The sequence below is a fragment of the Ursus americanus genome, chromosome X, assembly GCF_024610735.1.
Source record: "Ursus americanus isolate L20-20 chromosome X, mUrsAme1.1.p, whole genome shotgun sequence".
Lineage (NCBI taxonomy): Eukaryota > Metazoa > Chordata > Mammalia > Carnivora > Ursidae > Ursus > Ursus americanus.
Genome location: NC_142164.1, coordinates 74,666,538 through 74,679,021, shown reverse-complemented (window position 1 = coordinate 74,679,021; position 12,484 = coordinate 74,666,538). Strand labels below are relative to the sequence as shown.

Below are 12,484 nucleotides of genomic sequence, written 5' to 3'. Positions count from 1 at the left end.
ATGTTTAGGCCTAGATGGCTTTCCAGTGGAATTCTACCAAACATTTAAAGAAGAGATAATACTTGTTCTTCTCAAAATATTCCAATAAATAGAAAAGTAAGGAAAACTTCCAAATTCATTCTTTGAGGTCAGCATTACACTCATACCAAAACTAGACAAAGACTCCACTCAAAAAAAGAGAACTACAGGCCAATATTCCTGATGAACATGGATGCAAAAATTCTCAACATAATACTAGCAAATCGAATCCAACAATACATTAAAGCAATCTTTCACCATGATCAAGTGGGATTTATTCCTGGGCTGCAAGGGTGGTTCAAGATTCACAAATCAATCAATGTGATACACCACATTAATAAAAGAAAGAATAAGAACCATATGATTCTCTCAGTTGATGCAGAAAAAGCATTTGACAAAATACAGCATCCATTCTTTTTAAGATTTATTTATTTATTTCAGAGAGAGAAAGAGAGAGAGAGAGAGAGAGGAGAGCATGAGTGGGGGGAGGGGCAGAGAAAGAGGCAGAGAGAGAGTCCCAAGCAGACACCCCACTGAGTGCAGAGCCAAATGTTGGGCTAGATCTCAAGACTCCAAGATCATGACCTGTGCCAAAATCAAGAGTCAGATGCTTAACTGACTGAGCCACCCAGGTGCCCCCAGCATCCGTTCTTTATCAAAACCCTCAATAACGTAGGGATAGAGGGAACATACCTCAATAAAATAAAGGCCATATATGAAAACCCCACAGCTAATATCATTCTCAATGGAGAAACACTGAGTTTTTCCTATATGGTCAGGAACAAGACAGGGATATTCACTCTCACCACTGTTATTTAACATAGCACTGGAAGCCCTACTCTCAGCAATAAGAAATTAAACAATAATAAAATAATAAATAAAAAGAAATAAAAGCATTCAAATTGGCAAGGAAGAACTCAAACTTTCACTACTCGCAATGACATGATACTCTATACAGAAAACCCAAAAGACTCCACCAAAAACTTGCTAGAACTGATACACAAATTCAGTAAGTTGCCTGATATGAAATCAATGTACAGAAATCATTTGCATTTCTATACACCAAAAATGAAGCAGCAAAAAGGAAATCAAGGAATTGACCCCATTTACAATTGCACCCAAAACCATAAGAGACCTAGGAATAAACCTAACCAAAGAGGTAAAAGATCTGTACTCTGAAAACCATAGAACGTTTATGAAAGAAATTGAAGATGACACAAAGAATTGGAAAAACATTCATGCTCATGGATTGGAAGAATAAATATTGCTAAAATGTCTATATTACCCAAAGCAATGTACACATTTAATGCATTCCTTATCAAAATACCACCATGATGTTTTACAGAGCTAAAACAAACAATCCTAAAATTTGTATGGAACTAAGAAAGACCCTGGGTAGCCCAAGCAATCTTAAAAAGGAAAGCAAAGCTGGAGGCATCACAATTCCTCAGTTCAAGGTACATTACAAGGCTATAGTCATCAAGACAGTATACTACTGGCACAAAATTAGACACATGGAACAGTTTATGGAACAGTTCAATGGAACAAAATAGAAAAGCCAGAATGAACCCATAACTATATGGCCAATTAATCTTTGAAAAAGCAGGAACAAATATCCAATGGAAAAAAGAAAATCTAATCTATTCAACAAATGGTGATAACTGGACAGCAACATGCAAGGGAATGAACCTGGACCACTTTCTTATACTATACACACAAATCAATTCAAGATAGATGAAAGACCTAAACATGAAACAGAAAACCATCAAAATTCTAGAGAAGAACACAGGAAGCAACCTCTTTCATATCAGCCATAGCAAATTCTTACTAGTTATGTCTCCTGACACAAGAGAAATAAAGGCAAAAATAAGCTATTGGGACTTCATCGAAATAAAAATCTTCTGTACAGCAAAGGAAACAATCAGTAAAACTAAAAAGCAACCTTCAAAATGGGAGAAGATATTTGCAAATGACATATCTGATAAAGGGTTTGTATCCGAAATTTATAAAGAACTTATAAAAATCAACAATTAAAAAGGAAATAATTCAGCAACATCCACAATATCCGAACTGTGGAAAGAGCCCAGATACTCATCAATAGATATAAATGGATAGGAAGATGTGGTATATCACAATGGAATATTACTCAGCTATCAAAAAGGATGAATACTTACTACTTCAACATGGATGGAACTGGAGGGTATTGTGCTGAGCAAAATAAGTCAATCAGAGAAAGACAATTATCATATGGCTTCACTCATATGAAGAATATAAGGAATAGCATAGAGGATCATAGGGAAAGGGAGGGAAAACTGAATGGGAAAAAATCAGGGAGAAAAACCATGAGAGATTCTTAACTATAGGAAACAAATTGAGGGTTGCTGGAGGGGTGGTGGGTAGGGGGATGGGCTAACTGAGTGATGGGCATTAAGGAGGGCATGTGCTGTGATGAGCACTGATGAATCTCTGAACTCTAAATCAGAAACTAATGATGTACTACTATATGTTGACTAATTGAATTAAAATTAAAAAAATAGAAAGAATCCAGTTTAAAAAATGGGCAGAAGACATGAATAAATGTGTTTCCAAAGAAGACATACAGATGGCTAACATATACATCCAAAGATGCTCAACATCACTCATCATCAAGGAAATAAATCAAAAGTACATTGAGGTATCACCTCACACTAGTCAGAATGGCTAAAATTAAGAACACAAGAACAGGTGTTGGCGTGGATGCAGAGAAAGGGTAACCCTCTTATACTGTTGGCAGGAATGCAAACTGGTGCAGCCACTCTTGAAAATTTAAATGACCTGATATTTTAGATGATGTATTTTTAAAATAGAATTCTCTATGTTCTTACGCCATATAAGATTATATTCAGAGGCCAACTTGATAAATATAAATGTATAATTTAAAATGATAAAATCAACTTTTTTCTATAAAGTTGATCTTAGCTACAAGATTCACTGAACGACTTACTCAAATTTTTCCAAGAGCTTTATCGCTCATTTGTAAATGAAGGGAAGCCTGCCTAACTGTCTCCATTTTTAAAGTTCCCAATATTCTAAGACTAATTCTAAATATTTATTTTAACAGAGTTCTAATTTTTATTGCTTGCAGCATACAAAATGATTGAGACATACTCAAATAATGTGGAAAAATAAGCTCCACATAAAGGAAAATTTGATTTAGTCAAAAAAATTTTAAATGGAGTCAATAATTATTGACATTCATTTTTTACTATTATCATTTTTTAATAATAATATTTTTATTATATTATGTTAGTCACCATACAGTACATCCCTGGTTTTTGATGTAAAGTTCGATGATTCATTAGTTGTGTATAACACCCAGTGCACCATGCAACACGCGCCCTCCTTACTACCCATCACCAGCCTATCCCATTCCCCACCCCCTCCCCTCTGAAGCCCTCAGTTTGTTTGCTATTAAGGCACAAATCTGAATTATTGTCAAAATTGTGACATAATAATTAATAATTAGTTCCAGGAGCCATAACATACATGAATTTAAGGTGACATGTTAAATCTTTCTAGAAATATCAAGTACTAAGGTTTGGTTCCAGTACGTGTTAACTAAGTGATGCAGCCACTTTGGACAGGAAAGGACTCATTGTGGCATCAACTAAAGTTTGAAATAGCTTGGGATGAACCGCTGCTATTCCATTCACTGGAATTTCCACTAGGGTTGTCCTGGCCAATGTCCAAGCAGACATACGGCCAGTTTCCTTATGTCAATGAGCCAAATCCACCCTGAAGTTATCTCCCCACTCTATATTATAAACAGAAAGGAACGTTAGTCTTGTTTAAAATAAATGACATTCTTTTACAATTATGCTATAAGTAGAATGTCTGACATTTAAATCCTTATTGTTTTTGTTACTTTTTGTCAATGTTTTACATTTTGAACACTTAAGTTGCTCATCATTAAAGAAAGCTTTGCTAATCTGGAACAGACTGAAAGTGTTAAACTATTGTTTTTATCTAGAAATCAAAATGCATATTTACCTGGACAAATCCCCCCCCCCACACACACACACCCTAGTGTGCTGGTGAACTTCTAAGTCCCTTCATCTTTAGGTCTCAGCCTCAAATGTTACATGCAATGAACTACTATCTCCTTTCTTCCAGCTAGTGTGACTGCATAAATAAAGTTACTTTCAAAATATGTCTTTATTATTCCAGAAAATTAAATTTTGCCTTTATTCTTATAAGAAAATAAATTTCACATACAAAAGTGTAGGCTTCAACACTTTTTCTCGTTCATAAAATGAGAAAGGAAAGTATGAAATCTCTAGGATCACTTCTAGCACGTCTCAAGTCAAAGATTGGGCATGGAGCCTGCTTAAGATTTTCTCCCTCTCCCTCTGCCCTTTGCCCCCTAGCTCTAAATGGGCATTAAGGAGGGCACATGTAGTGATGAGCACTGGGTGTTATATGCAACTAATGAATCGTTGAACACTACATCAAAAACTAATGATGTACTGTATGTTGGCTAATTGAACACAGTAATAAAAAAAAGTTATCAACCAGAAAAATAAATAATAATAAATAAATAAAAAATTAAAAAACTGCTAAAATTAATTTTAATATTTTCTTTGAGAAAATATATTTAAAATAAAATGTTCTATAAATAAATAAGTAATTAAATGTGATGGACGTGTTAATTAACTAGATGGTAGGAAACCTTTCACAATGTATACATATCACCACAATGTATATTTTAAATATCTTACAATTTTGTCAATGATACCTCAATAAAGCTGAATAAATTCAAATATTATTCAGTGTGTAATCAATATACACATACTCATGAAATATTTTAATTTTTAAACTAAGCCTTCAAAATCTGGTTTGTACTTTACAGCACATCTTAATTCAGATGCAGAATTGTCAATGGTTAAAATGAAATTTAGTTCTACAAAAACAAAAAAATTATTCTTAACAGGAAACTATTTTAAACTGTTTCAGCTTTTAAATTTAAATTTAATTAAAAATCCAGTCTCTCAGTCATAGTAGCCATGTTTTAAGTGCTCAATAGCCACATATGACTAGTAGCTGCCATATTGATTGGTACAGATCTAGATCATTGAAGACAAGATGAGGAGCACTCTGGTAATTGAAAGGGGAGTAAAAAGAATAGAACTACATAGATAGTTCTGTGCATGCCTGAAGGAATCAAGAAAGAGGAAGTGGCCCTCTGCTGCTGTCTAGAAAGTGGATAAACCGCACTATGGATAGCTTATGCAGGGATAACTATGATTTATCAATTAGCATTTAATTAACACCATCTTTACATACTTACTTCTGAAAACTCTTTCTTACTTCCCTGAGTTAGTAAAAATGTGATTATTACAGTCCCCAAGGGTACCTGAGTTATCAATTCTGATTTCTTTCACTCTCTCTCTAATGTTATCTATCATCATCAATCTCCCTAATGAGGCGCTAAGAACTACTCTTTCCTCAATTTGAAACTACTCTTTCCTCAGTTTGAAAACATCTTCAATATTGGTTCGTTCCTTTCAATTCCCACTGACACCACTCTAGTCCAGGCTTTATGCTTCATCATATTACACCTGAATTGCTACAAAAGTTTTTTCATTGATTCTCCTATTCCAGTCTCTCCCACCAAATTCATACTGCATTTACCTTTCTAAGACATCATTTCCATGATCTGACTCCTCTATTAAAACATGTTCACAGGTTTTCATCTGTGCCCAGAATAAATTCTTCATTGTTCTTATTGTGTGTGTGTGTGTTTACCTCTCAGTCATTTTGGTACCAAATTAAACTTTCCCCATTTCTGTTCTCCAATTTTTTAATAAATGTTTTTTTCTCTCTCCTTTTATCAACTTTGATCTGCTTAAAGGTCAGAGTTGCATGTTATTCTTATCATAGAATCCTCAATATGTTATGTTGTATTTGCACAATGATGCTTATTAAGTATTTGTTAACTTGAAATAAATACAGTGGAAACTCCAGCTGACAGATTGCCTTCTAATATGTTTCCTGGATAACAAAGTGAATAGTTTAGGTCACCAAGGCAAATAAACTTCATTATCTATCCATGTTTCACTCCTGTTACTCAAGCATTATATTAATTACACTAATTTGTAAAATTGCCAATGCCAATAAATATTTTATTTTAAAATCAACACAATCAACAGAGTCCCCTAGAAGCAGACTACTTTTTAAGCTATCATGTTGCTGTGTTTTTAATTCACAAGATTTTATTAATTTTTTGGCAAGATTTATTTTTGGCGAGATATTTTAATAAACCAAAGACTGAATATGAAAAAGGAAATAGGATTAAATTAAAACATGTGCCATTATTTAAAAGGAGTAATTGCAACTTCATGTCACCACCAACAAAAATTAGACTTCTTACCTTGAAATTATAAAGACGTTCACCATTTTTCTAGAAAATGGTATTGAAAGAGAAATCATTTGAAGAAATTTGTTCAGTGAAACTGTGAGCCCATGGACAAATAAAATCTTTTATTTTTGAGAAAAGTAACATCTGTCCTTTGAAAATTCTAACAATGAATAAGAAAAAATATATTTTATGATTTTTTTAGTGGGAGAAAGCTGGTTTAAGGAATTAAAAAAATAAAGTCACAGTATTAAATTCTCTTGGTGTTTAAATAATTTATTTGATGTTTGCTACTTGTGCATTCATTTCAATGCTTGACACACATATCTTCTGGACGTGAAAAATAGTGGTCTATTTAAGAGACCTTAATGAATGACAATATTTTTGAAATGCACTTTATAAATACAAATATTTCAAAGCAAAGGGAGAAAACTGTTGATTGAGTAGACAATAAAATTCTGAACATTTCTGATTTACAAAAGTATGCCTTTTTTCACTAAATGAATACAACCACTTAAAAAAAATATGTGTGTATATGTGTATACCCACACACAGTACAGAAAGATTTCAAAGTGGCAAGTTTTTAGTGCACTGCCAAAGTGCTACAATAACTGTCATCCATAGACATTCACATGCAAACACTACTGGACTAGTACACTAGAGCAAATAGAGTATTAGCCAAACTCTGTGGTAAAAACTTTTAAAAAATGAAAATAATGAAACAAATCTACTTCTCATCTGAACAATGTAGAAAACAATCTCGTTTATCATCTGAGTCATATATATATATATGTGTGTGTGTGTTACACACAGTATTATCTAAGATGAGAAAACGGGGGCAGGAAAAGATCTATCCATTTAAAAATAAGAAAAAGAAAGGAATGGCAAAGACTGGAATGCACATGCACATGCAAAGGAGTGGAATGCGGAGAAAGTTAAGGAGAAAGTAACAAATCAATTAAAGTCTGAAACAGCAGCTAGTTTAGACACTGGAATGAATCATGTAAGTTGGATGAGTGGAAAAGGAGAGGTGAAAATAATTTCTCTTCTTTAAGAACTGTCAGTCACTAGCCAAAGCCCATTTGGAATGCAAGCTGGCTAAAATGTCATGAGTCACGGTACAGACTTTGCCAAGACTACCACACAGCTAAGATACCAGTTGTGAAGATGTTCCACAAAATTCAAAATCTGCACTTATATAAGATAGACAGTTTATACAATAATCAGATTCATTATATCCTTCCAACTCTGAGAAAATGCAAACAATGAGCTCTCCAGACCACAGAAAGGAGGAAACCTCTGCTCCAGTATCAGAGCTTCATGCAAAAGCAGGCTGCATAATCACAACAAAGTCTGACTTTGGAAGCGGAGCAAAGAGGGTGACAAACTGATCTAAGGGAAAGGGTTGCAGATATACCTGTGAGCAATGTCTCCACTCCTGGCATTTCCCCACAGATATTCCTGGAAGCGGGGAGGATTATTTAGTGGAGAAAGTACAGATTCCCTATCCTGCCTCACTCTAACCCTCACAAAACTTATTGCCTAAACATTAATAGGATAAAATTATCTCAATTTCTCCCTTACAGCAGGAAGGCCTGAAAGGGTAAAAAAATATATATATAAATTCATCAAAATATGCCAAAGCACATAATACTTTTCCTTACATATTAAAAACTGGAAAAGAAGAAAAGTCTAAAGTGTGTTAGCTGTGTGTATGCATTGTTATGATCATTTGACAGCTAGGAAACTCAGGCTTAGTGAGACTAATTTATTCAAGGCCACTTATCCCACATAAATTTGACCCTGGACTTGTTTCATGCCAAAATTCTGGCTGGAAACTTCAACAAAAACAAATCCTGCCCTCTTTTAAAAAAAAAGGTCAGGATGATAAAGGGTGAGAATAGCCAATATATCTTTTGTTGTCTTTTTTTCTTGTTAATTCTATCACTATTTAAGAAAATATCTGGCATTGAATAACACTTCAATTAAACTTTTATAAATGCCTTAAACAGCATTTCCTTCTCCACTAATAGTAATTCTACAAGAACAGTCCATGATATCAGAAACACAGGTAATCACCAATAAATGCATTCATCATCAGCAGCTGCAAATACCACAGAGAGAGAGAACCAGACATCATGTACCACCTGATAAAAATACAACATGACCTAAAAAACATTCCTGCCCCCAAATCATGTTTCCTATCTGATCAAGTCTCTAGATCCAACTACCAAATTAAGGAAACAGGGTAAAGGAACTTAACACCACAAGGATGTAATCACAAAAATTTAAGATTGTGGTAAATGCTACATGGGAAACAACCTATTTCTTCAACAAATAAAAGTGCAAAGAAAGAGACAAAGGGGAAACAGAAAAAAGACACTTAAGAGGTTTTTTGGAATTTTATATTAAAAATACTAAAATAAATAGCATTTATGAGACAATTGCAAGTTGGAATCTGATTGGATATTTATCGGTATTAAGGAATTACTGTTAACTTTAAGTATGATAACGAAATTGCAATTTTTTCAAAAAGAGACCATACTTTATACAACTATATATAGAAGAATTATGGTTGAAATGATGTAAAGCATGGTATTTATTCCAAAATAATTCTTCATGAGGGTTAGAGAGGAGATTAGAAGAACAAAATTGTTTCCGAATTGATAATAGTTGAGGTTGAGTGTTAAGCACATGGCTGTTCATTATACTATTATGTTCATCCGAAAAAAAAAGCACATGCAACACAATCACTAAAAAATTTCCTAATTTCTTCCAAGGAAATAAGCTTATTATCAAGGAATTACAGAGCTGAAAAGACCTTAGAAACAAGCTATTCAAACCACCTCATTTTATAAATAAGGAAATTAAGGCTCAGATAGGTTAAGTGACTTGCTCAGGGTCACACAACTTGACAGTTCCAGAGTCAAGATCATAATTTAAATCTCCAAACTTATAGCCCAGGGCGTTGTTCTTTTTCAAACCTATAAGAAATGACTGCATTTAAACATTTAGTCCAGAATGTCCTAAAAATTGAGTGTAATTCATAAGAATAAGCCACATGGCAATGAATTAATAGTTCATACCAAAAACGAGCTGCCAGTCACTGTGATAAGATCTGTTTCTTTCTGAGAACCGTGGTTTCCTGCTGGATTGGAGAATCCAAACTGGGTTTCTTCCTCCTGTCCAAAGAAGTCGGAGTCAGGATGTACATTCCATTCTGCTTTGGTTGGCGGCAGTAGTTCTGAGACACTGTTTTCACAAAGGGTGCTTGAAGGAGTCAGGGCATCTGTGTCCACTGTTAGCTTACTGCTAGGGGTCAGAGCTTGGGGCTCTTGACTCGAGTTTTTCATACCCGAAGAGCCCAGAGATGCCAATGGCCCCACAGTCAGACTTGGGACATCATCCATATCTAAGGGACTCTGCTGAAAACCAGAGGCTGTCGTTCCAAAAAAAAGAGAGGTATCCAGACTTTGAGGAAGGTCACTGGTGGCCATCAAGGCCCGAGGGTCCACAGCCTGCCCTAAAGGATTATTATTATTAGCAGGGAGGCTCCCTGCCAGAGTTGAACTCACAGAAGCCACATCAATAGTCAAGATTCCAGAGTTCACCAGTGCTGTGTCCAGCACTGTAGCAGAACTACTGCCAGGCACATCAGAGAAGAGAGACACTAGCTCTGCATCACTGAGATCACTCTGTCCCTGGCTGGTAAGTTCACTGCTGGGTGTAAGAGAATTTGCAGCTTCTAGCTGAGCTAAGAGATCCTGGCCGAGGTTGTGCCTTTTGGCCATGTGGGTCTTCATGCTGTGCTTGGATGTGAAGAGTTTATTACAAGTAGAGACTGGGCAACGGCTTTTCCAAGTGTCCACGTCCTGCAAGTGTTTCTTGGAGTGAATGTAGAGACTACTGCGAGCAGAGAACCTGGCGCAGCAGCCTTCCACAGGGCACACAAAAGGCTTTGTGCCCAGGTGGGTTATGCTGTGGCCTTTCAGATGTTCAGCCCTTGTGAAAGATTTCCCACAGCCTTCCACAGGGCACATGAACCTCCGGTCATCCTCGTGCTTCCTTTTGTGCCTTAAGAGTTTGGACATGCTGGTGAAGTTCCAGCCACAGCCGTCAAAGTCACAAAGGAAAGGTCTCTCACCGGTGTGGCTCCGCAGGTGAATTTTCAGGCGACAAGCCTTGTCGTACTGTTTGCTGCAGCCAGGAAAAGAGCAGGAAAAGAGTTCCTGTTCCCTGAAATGGGCACGGTTATGGGAAAACAGGGCACTCACTGTGATAAACGTCTTCTTGCAGCCGGAAAACGCGCACTGGTATGGCCTCTCGGGCTCGAAATGGCTGCGCTGGTGGGCGCTGAGTTTGGCCTGAGTGGGGAAGCTCTCCTCGCACACCTCGCATTTGAACGAGTTCTCCTGCTCATGGCCCTTCATGTGCGCCTTGAGGTTATACACCGTGGTGAAGCTCTTGCCACAGCCCTCCGCAGGGCAGCCAAAGGGCCGCAGTTTGTCGTGAGACTGCAGGTGCCTCTTGAGCTTGTAGGAGGTGGTGAAAGTCCAGCCACAGCCGCCCAGGGGGCACTTGAAGGGCCGCTGGCCCTGGCTGCTGCTGTGAGTCAGCAGGTGCACCTTCAGCTGGTGCTTCTTGGCGAAGGTTTGTCCGCACTGCGCCTCGGGACACAGGTACAGCACCACGCCCGGGCCTGGGCCCAGCGGCCTGCGGGGACTCTCGGCTGCGGCCCGGCCCTCTGCCTCCTCCTCAGGCGCTCTGGTGGGCGCCGGTTCAGCCGGCTCGGCCAGCAGGAGGTCGGGCGGCAGCTCGGGGCAGTCGCTGGGCTGCGCTGCGTGCGGGACCCCCGCTTGCTGAGCCATCAGACCCCCAGGCTGAGGGGCAGGCGCGACCCCAGGCTCCCAGGCTGGCGGCGGGGGCGTGGCCAGGGTGAGGACACCGTTCTCGAAGCGCAACAGCAGGTTTTGGTTGTGGATGGTGACGGTGCCGGTGAAGGCCGAGGCGGGTCCCAGGCCCGGGGCGGGGACCGGGTTCTCAGCCGGGGCTGGGGCGGGGACTGCGGACAGGCAGCAGGGGCCTAGCGCCTGGCGGCCCGCGGGGTTCGCGCCACTCTCACCCTGCTGGAGCTGTGGGACCGACTCGGCCTCCTCCCTCCATACAGGCCCTGGGGCCTGGCCGGCGCCCGGGGTCTCCACATCGCCACCCACCGGGTCCAGCAGCACCAGGAAGAAGTCGTCGTCGTTGTCGCCGCCGCCGCCGCCGCCGCCGCCGCCAGCGTGATCCGACCTCGGCGCCAACGGGCTCAGGCCCGGGCCCCATGAGGCCGTGCGGGCCTCCTCGCGCTGCCTCCCGGGCCCGCCATCTTGGGGGCCCCGGAGCAGCAGGAGGCGGCGCGCAGGGACCTGGCTAGCCCGTGGGTCAGGGCCGCCGTGGAACCGGCTGCCGCCCGCGGGGCTGCCAGCACCGCCGCTCTGTCGCGTCCCTCGAGGCGGGAGCAGCCTCGGGCTTTCCATCTCCGCGTCGGTGAGGCTCGGCTGGAACCAGAGCCGCGGAGGAGGCGCGACCCCGCCCCCTACCGCGGGCCCGAACATGTTCCTGAAAGGAAAAAAAAAAAAAATGTGCAATGCGCAGAAACTGGTCCTATCAGATATTAAAACGTGTTTAACGACACAGTGATTTAAATATTCTGGTACTGGGTCTCTGGAACAGAATAGAAAGCCCAGAGGCAGAGTCTGGTATGCACAAATAAGTTCTACATTCAATATTTGTAGGAAATCAAGGACGTCTTCCCAGATAATGGGGAAATGAAAGTTCATTTGGTAAATGGTGCTGGAATATCTAGCAATCTATCTGCTAAATGCAACTTAAATCTGTACATCACTGTGTATACCAAAATAAACACCCTCACTCCGTCCCAGTGGTAAGCGTGGTGCTTTTTAAAAATTGTTTCCTGGCTGGCGGGCTGGATTTATCAATCCAATGAGAGAAAATTCCTGGGACAATATACTATGTGTCAACATTAAAGTACAATAGTGCTAGCAAATTCTGCTGAAAACGATGTCCTTC

General features: G+C 39.5%; 1 protein-coding gene across 1 annotated transcript; it reads right to left on the bottom strand.

Moving 5' to 3' along the window:
- Positions 1-4,637: 4,637 nt before the first annotated feature.
- Positions 4,638-12,237, bottom strand: LOC123778460 (zinc finger X-linked protein ZXDB). Its single transcript, XM_045775838.2, has one exon. It carries the CDS (start codon positions 12,232-12,234, stop codon positions 9,493-9,495), a length of 2,742 nt encoding a protein of 913 aa, XP_045631794.2. The 5' UTR covers positions 12,235-12,237; the 3' UTR covers positions 4,638-9,492.
- Between the last annotated feature and the right edge of the window lie 247 nt (positions 12,238-12,484).

Bases quoted from the DNA above. Each gene is read 5' to 3' on its own strand.
- LOC123778460 (XM_045775838.2), bottom strand. From the start codon at position 12,234: ATGAACTTTCATTTCCCCATTATCTGGGAAGACGTCCTTGATTTCCTA.